This window comes from Saccostrea cucullata, unplaced genomic scaffold, assembly GCF_032062105.1.
Source record: "Saccostrea cucullata isolate Sc308-1 unplaced genomic scaffold, CSIRO_AGI_Scuc_v1 ctg5601, whole genome shotgun sequence".
Taxonomy (NCBI): domain Eukaryota; kingdom Metazoa; phylum Mollusca; class Bivalvia; order Ostreida; family Ostreidae; genus Saccostrea; species Saccostrea cuccullata.
In genome coordinates this window covers 42,967-52,230 of record NW_026941214.1, presented here as the reverse complement: position 1 = coordinate 52,230, position 9,264 = coordinate 42,967, and the positions used below count along the sequence as shown (strand labels likewise).

Sequence of the window (9,264 nt, the reverse complement as noted above, 5' to 3'; positions counted from 1 at the left end):
ATTGTCAAGCTGATACAATGTTATATTCTTGTTTTTGAACTATCCTGAAGCATTTTAATAATGAAATTCCGTTCAAAGACTATTTCGTGCGCGAAAACGAAAGTAGGGTTCATCTCAAAGTGAACAAGAATAAATTTCAAGATTGACTTACATTGGTGAAGAAAACAGTGAAAGTCAAATGAAAACTTCATTTAAAATCATACTTTGATTTTTATTGCTAAGTTTATTTCTTTAAATGACAACACAGCATACGAATAATGAGACATAAGCTATTCTGTATAAATAAAGAAAACAAAGGAAGACAACTCTTGCATTTCACATTCTGTGTCATATTTTCTTCTATGTCTCAACAGTGGCACGAGAAAATTATGAAATTTTAGATAAAATTAACAAACTGGTACATAGGTTATATTCTAAAATTGTTTTGATCTAGTATTCCTGCATTATCTGCTTTTAATCTGCTGATGTACACTTTCCAATCATTTTCCTCGGAAAGATGGATAACTCTGTAAGAATTCTGCATTTTTTAAACATTCATTAAAAGCTCAATTTTCACCCGATTTAAGAAATGATTTTTGATATGGAATCAGTGGGTCATACTTTACACAATGGACATAAAAAACTAACAATTTTTTGACTCTTTAAAAATCATTGGGCATTGCTAGAATTAGCTTGTTAATATCAATATAATCATGATAATTACATGTAGATGTAATGTGAACGTACGTGCGAAAACGAAGCATGCTCCGTGAAGCATGTTTTATCAAAATAAAATAGCTACAACTATCTTTTTTAAGGATTACCGGAAAACACCAAATCTTTGTACATTAATTTGAAAATAGGTAAAGTTTACATATGGAGAGTTTTAGTGGTTAGGACTTGTCCGCGAACTTTTCAGATTCTAACAACCCTCGTACATGTACCTTAATGATATGTAAAAAAAAAAATACATATCAATAAGATATATACATGTACATATTTATAATCCAAGAGCCAAGTACCTGTGGACGATTTGAATAACTGAATAAGTTGTCATTTTTGTGCGATTTCTTTCCGGAAAGATTACTTCCGATCGTTTCTGGTAAACTGTTACAATACAGGTAAGTGTTTGAAATATACCGCACAAAACGTAAATAATTCACCTGGGGAGTTCGACGTGTGTACAAATAAACTCAGGATTTTTCTGTCTTTTTTGAACTGAAAGGAAAGAAAAAAGTGAAAAATGTTTATCACATAAACAGGTAAGCTTTTAAAACAAAGTCTTCCATGATTTCTTTTGCCAAAAAAGTCTCTAAATACTGACAAGGGACTGGGAAAAACTGATCTCAAATATGTTTGTCTGGTTGGGACAGAAAAATAGGTCAAATCGTCAAACACATACCTCTGCGTATTGATTGGGTTATATCTTTCTATCTGATAATAACGTTTTTGTAAAATTACTAATGTGCAGGTATATATTCAAACTTGGAATCATAGGATTTCACAAAGAAAGATACGATTATTTGTGTGAGGAAAATATAGTGGCGGATCTTACATTATATACAGTTATGTAGATGGAATGTCAGGTATTTTTCAGGGCGCTTTAATTAATGATTCACTACAGGTGTGACTTACCTGGGAAAAATAGGATCCTCGCTTATTCTATTGAAATTAAATTCCACATGCTTTAATGATCATCATTGTATCTAAAATGTAGTGTGGGAGGTTCACATTATTTATTGAACAGTTGTTGAATACCTACACATGTATACTATATACACATGTTATATATGTACAATGTGTTACACAGAGTGGAATTTGGTCGAGAGAGAGAGAGAGAGAGAGAGAGAGAGAGAGAGATTTGTTCTATTAATCTATTTTATTAGCATGAAAATATAAAATATACTCTAAACATTGACAAAATTATCACCATGATCACCATTAAGATTGAACTAATAAGTTAATTTTAAACCATGCAGTAAATTTGTACTGATTGTTGAAGCAAACCACACAAATTTAATGTTCAGCATATCAGAGATAATTTATGAATATCTTGGAAATAAAGACAAGTAAGAGAGCTAACTGTAGATGTAAATTTTTTAACATTATATATATTTCTACTTTAGAAAATTTGAAGGCATTTATGTTATTTAGTCTGAACCAGTGTAGATGTAATTTGTAAATTTTAGAGCAAAATGGCAATTTAAAGTGTGAAAATGTATTTTGTACTTTAACTAGCGCAAATCGACCCTGTAAAACCTGCTAATCAACTCAAATCTTGATAAATGTTTGTGAAATTGATGTTGACACTACACAATTTGTCTCTTTGTTCAGTTTGGTCAGTTTTCAACCCCCTGGAGACATGACAAATAAAAGACCAGATTTATTGCTGACCTAAAAAAGTGAACCTTTTTTTACCCTATGGGTCAAATAAATACATGTAAATAAACATTTAACAGAATTAGGAAAATGTTATAATGAAACAATATCCCATGGGATATGTTATCAAAATAAAAAAAGAAGACAAACCAGAAAATAAAAAACAATTTTTTCATCATCTTAAGTCATGGTCTGCCCAGTTCCAATTATACAGAGTATCTCCCTACTCTGCCCCCCCCCCCTCCTCTGACCCCCTGCCATTTCCTTCAAACAGTGTCAGAGGTACATTGTACCAAGTGAACATAGGCGTTGGAACTGGGGATGGGGTGGGGGACGACGGGGACTTAGCCCCCCCCCCAACTTTTTTGCAAAGATAAAGAAATTATATAGGCATTGGAAATTGGGGTTTACCTTTTTTTGTTGGGTTAGCCCCCCCCCCCCCCACTTTCAATTAGTCCCACCCCCTCCAACCCGGCCACTTTCAATTTGTTAATTCCGATGCCTATGTTGTATTCATTGGTTATGATGCTAATACTTTATTTTGTTTTACAGCCTCACTATGAATAAACACCAGGAGGCGCTGATCATAGCGCGGGAGGAGGAGGTGATGAGACATGGTAATGTCCTCTACGGATTGGTCAAACCACTCAGGGAGGGGAAGGAACTCCTGCTGGAATCCTCCGCCGCCATGGTCAACGTTCTACCCAGAAAGAGGTAACTTGAAGTCAACCTTCACAAAGCTTATCATTAAAATGATAAATTTGTCAATATCCGAGTATACCCCTGCTTGAAAAGTGAGTGCATGTGTAGACTGCTCTGGATGCTGATCCATTTGTATTTTATATTTTAGGGTACCTATCTTTTAACCACAACTACTCTTTTACCACTGAATGAAACTTAATTGATTAAACCTTTCAAAGAATCTTAGTTACATCGTGCCACTGTGCACCTCCTACTTTACGTTTTGATCCAACACTTATTTCGTGTCTCATTGAGCAAAACATGGACTTTACCATTATAATCATGGGATTCATAATCATATGGGAGGCAGTGTTCACGGTACCTCTAGTTTTGATAGTCATTATAGAAACCCTTATGCTTTAAGTTTCAACAAAAATGTCTGACATGTGCTTGTAATTCCAATGTATTATACCTTTTCTGTTTACTAGGATTTACCGGATGGGTAGTAGTGATGAATTGGAGACCTTCCGAGCTGAACTATTAAAGCGCCCTCTAGTAGTCCAGCCCGTTGTTTTGGCGGGATCCGGATTTCAGTCCATCAACTGCTTCTTCTCAGTGCAGAGAGGTGAGGAATTAAATCAACTAGAATCCATAAACAATGATTGACATTCTGATAAGATACAGTGGAATATTTTTTTTTTATTTTGGGTGTCGGTATTAATACTGGTTTGTCACTTTGTGGGTATGTGATTTTGTGGGTTACTCATTTAGATGGTGGATTCATTGAATCAATATCTTTACAAAATAAATTAATGTTGAACATCATATTCATCAAGATGAACTTGAGACTTTGTAACTAAATAGTAAAATATATATATTTGTGTTTGTAGAGAAATGGACGGTGATGATTAACCAGACCCACCCTAAGATCCTGGGTCGACTTCTGATGGGGATAGATGCGGCCAAGCGGATCATGAGACGAGGGGAACCTTTTGTACTAGAGGTACAGTAGAAAATGTGAAAAACAATCAAACCAGTTGTAGGTGATTTATAAAACACACTTATCCTGAATATGTTATAATGAGAATTATTCACAATACCTGTAATATTGTAAATAAATGTAGTTTACAGTAGCAAACATCTTTTTTCTTGAATGTGCTGGGAAAACTTAATTAATGTTTTGATTTGAAGATTTATCAGATTGAATTATGTCATAAAAATTTGAAAATATGCAAATTATTATTTGATTAGGTAAAACAAGTGAAATTGATATATATATATATATATATATATATATATATATATATCAGAAGTATAATTGTTCAATGAATTTTACATGATTTAATATTGGGGTAATGGCTACATTTATTCATTTTTTTTATCTCTTCCAGTTTATGTTCAGTGATATTGTACGTCGGTTGTACTATGATGTAGTTAGGGGTGGTACCAGTTCTAGATATAAGTACACAGACTGTGAATTCGGAGACCTGGTGATTCGTTACCCAGGAGATTTCAGACATCAAGGAATCAAATGGGAAATGAAGGTAATGTGTATAAAAATTAGAAAAATGATTAAGCCCTTTTATCCCTCCTACCAAATGAAGTCCCTAAGCCCACATACCAAATGAAGTCATTAGCCCACATACCAAATGAAGTCCCTAAGCTTACATACAAATGAAGTCCCTAAGCCCACAAACCAAATGAAGACCTTAAGCCCACATACCAAATGAAGTCCCTAAGTCCACATACAAATGAAGTCCCTAAGTCCACAGTCGTCCCCACATACCAAATGAAGTCCTTAAACCCACATACCAAATAAAGTCACTAACCCCACTTACTAAATGAAGTCCCTAAGCCCACATACAAATGAAGTCACTAAGCCCACAAACAATTGCATTCACTAAGCCCACAAACAAATGAAGTTCCTAAGCCCACAAACAAAAGAAGTCCCTAGGCCCACATACCAAATAAAATCCCTAAGCCCACAAACAAATGAAGTTCTTAAGCCCACAAACAAATGAAGTTCCTAAGCCCACAAACAAATGAAGTTCTTAAGCCCACAAACAAATGAAGTATAATCAGACTACTTGGTATCCCATAGAGAAAATACATGGATATTCTTTAATTTCTTGATTAAAGTATATATTTCACAAAATATCCCTTTGAAAAAAATGTTGGGATACTCCAAATTCCTTAAGGTTTTTCCACCCTCACAATTTGTATGGTTCACAGTATAAAAACTGCATTTATTTTTATTTATTTTATTTATTTTATTTTAATATGACCAATTATTGCAAAAAATATTATGGATCGCCATATTATTTAAGATGGGAGACATAAATAAACAGAAGTGTATATCAACATGAAAACATTAAATTTAAATAATTTTTTTTGAAAATGGTATTGTAAATATAAGGCCATATAAAATTAATCTTTAGATTCTCATCCCCGCCCGCCCCGATGTTTTTTATTTTCATTTTTGGGTATTTTCATGTATTTTTATTCAGTAAGAATTTGGGTCAAAGTTTAAGAGTTATCTCCCGTCTGTATTAAAAGTCGCGTTTCGCCATTTATAGCAAAAACGCCATGTGAAGAATGGAGAAAAATCGGCAATAAAAGCAGTTTAAATGTGTAAGGAAAAGATAATTTGTCAGTATAGAGATGGCAGAGAAGAAAAAATAGCATAAACACATATAGATACCATCACTGGCAGGAGCAAGTATGTAGAGAGATTGTAACTAAGTAAAAATAGACGAGGAAAATGACACCTGGTCAAGTTATATATAACGATCTCCAGCTGTGTGACTTAGCTTTGAAATAAAAAAAAATCTATAACATCTTAGACAGACTTAAGAGAAGGCCAAGATTTTTCAGTAGAATAATTATTAGAACATTTATTTAGATTTTGCAAAATAAGAAGTCACGCATACACAATTTATTGGTATCTCCACCTCATTTTGTTCAGGATGTGCCGTATAATGTGTACTTGATAATTTGTTAATTAACAATAAATATTTAACTTTTAAAGCAAAAATTTTCTTTAAATATTTAAAAGAATATGAAAAGAATTAAATCTATTCATATTTGCATTAAGGTAATAAAAAAAATGTGTACGGGGCGTCCATTGTTTTGTTGATACTTAGGCCTATATATAAATTAACAATTATAAAAAATAAAAAATAAAATCCGCCCACCCGCCCCAATTTTTTTTGCAAATTAGGATGAGAATCTAAAGATTAATTTTACCTGGCCTAATGTAAAAACTGGTTGAAATGCATAATTCTGATGCTAAGAGTTCCAAAATACTTGGTACTTATAAGATACTTTTGAAATGTGAATATCAGAGAAACTATTTTACAAAATAGTACAAAATAGTACAATAAAGAAAATGTCTGAATGGAGATATCTGAGAAGGAGTTATTGCCCTTGTCACAATTTTTCAAAGTTTGAATACTGGTAATTGATTATATAATGAAAATATACATTTTAAAAATTCTATTACTTAACATTATTTATCATTACACCTATAGAAAAGCATTTTTTTCTCAAAAAACTTTGTTCTATTGGGTATGAATTTAATTTAATAACTGTTTTTGCAAAAACCTATGATATCATAGGAGGATAGAAATACCTTAATGAATGGACATTTCAGAAATAATATTCCAAATACTATTAATCATACTTGAATTTCATTTTAACTGTTCAAATGTTCTTAAAATTATTTCAACTACTATCAAAATTTAATTTATTTGCAGGCTTCTCGAATGCGTTTTTCATTTGATGACATCACTTCTTCAGAAATTCGAATTCGGGATTATGAAGAAGCAAATCGTGAGACTCGAGACACACGTATTATCGTGTTACCCCGTGGTGAGTACCGAGATATATGAGTCATATTGTATTTATGTTTAACAGAATGGGTCTTATTACGTTAGAGATGGGGGAAAAGCACAAGCTTTCATAAATATCTTGTTGTTTCATTTTTCTTGAATGAAGAGTGTAGAATGTCAGTACATCTAGAAACTATAAAAAAAAATTATATTTTGATACCTCTTTTACCCTAGATGAATTACAAGTTATTTTACCTGGATGGACATTTGAGGAGGAAATTGCAGAGGAAAAACCTTACAATTACGAAAATTACCAAATATGTGAGGAACAAAATTACGCGCCAATCCCTGCACCACGTGACACGTCAAGAGAACAAACAGGACGAATCAGGGGTCGTTCTAATCGGAACACTAACGCTAAAAAATATGAAGTGTCGGTAGAGCTACATGCTCCTACATCAGGTGACATGACTCAAGAGACTAGTTTTGTTTCAAACGATTACAGAGGAGTGGCAGCATCTTCTGAGCCTCGAGGGCCTTATAGCGGAAATAGATTTGTTCACAGATATCAGGGAAGCGGAAGTGGCCGTTCGGAATCCTCTAAAGCAGACAGTGGTTACGAGGGTGAGGTTGACAATGGCGGATTTGACATCCAAAGAAACGCTAGAGGGAAAAATTCTCACCCTCGGAAATTTTACATGCCAGAAAATACCAATTCAGTGCCATATGACAATCCTGCATTTACACATGATCATGACAATCCGGCATTTGCGCGTGATTATGACATTCATCCCCCCTACAATGGCTACCCAAAAGGTAGTGATGAGGGGTCACACAAATACCAGACAGATAGGTATAACGAAAGTTATCACAACCAAAGGTCTCCCAGAAACATTGTGTCACATGATCATGACGTCATAACAGGTGCACGACAATTTCAGACGATAGAACAACTGGACGCCAGAATGACTCTACACCAGGACTACGCAATTTCACAATCTAGTGTTATTTAATACATGTTGATAAGCGCTTTCTTCTTTAAAACCAACACAATGTGTTGATTATTGTTGATCTACAAAATTTAAATACATACATATATCCATATTATACTGATATTCAAACTCATATAATTCCAATTTGTATCGGGTATATAGTAGGCTCTGGAAGGGGATATCGTATTCACTGTACTATTTTTAGTTTATTGACTCATTTATTTTTATTGGTAGTAATATACATGCATAATTTTGTATGAAATGTCATTATACCTAATTATGTAGACTAGCCCATCTTAAACAAAACTGTCTGTTTTCCTCAAATTTTTAACACCCCCCCCCCAACCCCCGGAAATGGCCAGTTTTTGTTTTTGTTTTTTTCTCATTCCGTCAATAGATGTTGAAATTTTCTAAAAAAAAAAAAAATTTCCCCACATACCTACATACCCTAATTTTTTTCATGTTTACAAAGAGTCGGGAGAGGACAAACAAACTTTTTGTTAAAGATGACTACCCTACTAAGCCTTTTTATTTACATCTACCAGGGGTATTTTGTTCTCCATTTCTTTCATTCCCAGTATACATGTACTACAGGTACTTGTTTCGTATTAGGGGCGTCCCTACTTTTTTTTTACCAAAATATGTATAAGGTTGTCCAGTACATACGAAACAAGTGCCTATGCTGTGTACTTCTGTTAACCTTGAAAATCTGACACAGTGTTATTGTTTGGTCATTATAAATCAAAGTTTGTGAGGTCCTATCTTTTACCCTGATCCAGTTCAGAAAAGTTAAATGAGTAAAAACTTCAATGGTCACATTGAATACTAATTCCAGCTGAACTGGGGGTCTCACGATGTTAAAGAAATCATCAATTCATAATCAACCAGTGAGCTGAAAATTGTGTATTTGAAATTCTCTTTTCACATTTAATATTTCTAATTTTTGAAAAGATAATTTTTAAAGTGTTTTAATTGTTATATATAGAGGGAATGTTCTTGTCCTCAAATATTAGCGTTCACAAAGGTGTACACTGTACAGCTGCATGTCTCTATGGATAACATTTTATATTGAATGTAATTTATTAATTTATAAGAGAAAACAAAGGACTATTGGGGTTTAGGATAACTAGGTAAAACATATTATGTGTTAATTTTACATATAATCTTACTTGCGAAATATAGAATGGCCTCTATCACGGTTTTGGAAATGAACATTTTTATTATAAGGGAATTTTGAAAATTATTCAAATATCTGTATAGAAGACACTTTAATTTTCATACGGTTACTTTGTTATACATATGAGGCCAATACAATGATTTTAAATCAAATTTTGTACCGTTCAACAATACTTTTTTAAACTGTGATTTACTAATTATTAAATAAATTTCAAAAAAGTTTTGTC

At 33.1% G+C, this 9,264-nt stretch overlaps 1 protein-coding gene across 1 annotated transcript; it reads left to right on the top strand.

The window, feature by feature from the left end:
- The first annotated feature begins 1,112 nt into the window (after window positions 1–1,112).
- On the top strand, window positions 1,113–8,174 carry LOC134257438 (uncharacterized). Its single transcript, XM_062740056.1, has 7 exons — window positions 1,113–1,241; window positions 2,911–3,072; window positions 3,528–3,664; window positions 3,930–4,042; window positions 4,431–4,583; window positions 6,795–6,909; window positions 7,104–8,174. Exons 2-7 carry the CDS (start codon window positions 2,918–2,920, stop codon window positions 7,880–7,882), a joined length of 1,452 nt encoding a protein of 483 aa, XP_062596040.1. The 5' UTR covers window positions 1,113–1,241; window positions 2,911–2,917; the 3' UTR covers window positions 7,883–8,174.
- The last annotated feature ends 1,090 nt before the right edge of the window (window positions 8,175–9,264 follow it).

Excerpts from the sequence above, each read along its gene's own strand:
- LOC134257438 (XM_062740056.1), top strand. The coding sequence starts at position 2,918 with ATGAATAAACACCAGGAGGCGCTGATCATAGCGCGGGAGGAGGAGGTG. Across the intron at positions 4,043-4,430 it reads GGGAACCTTTTGTACTAGAG|TTTATGTTCAGTGATATTGT; the intron begins GTACAGTAGAAA and ends TATCTCTTCCAG. Across the intron at positions 6,910-7,103 it reads TATTATCGTGTTACCCCGTG|ATGAATTACAAGTTATTTTA; the intron begins GTGAGTACCGAG and ends CTTTTACCCTAG.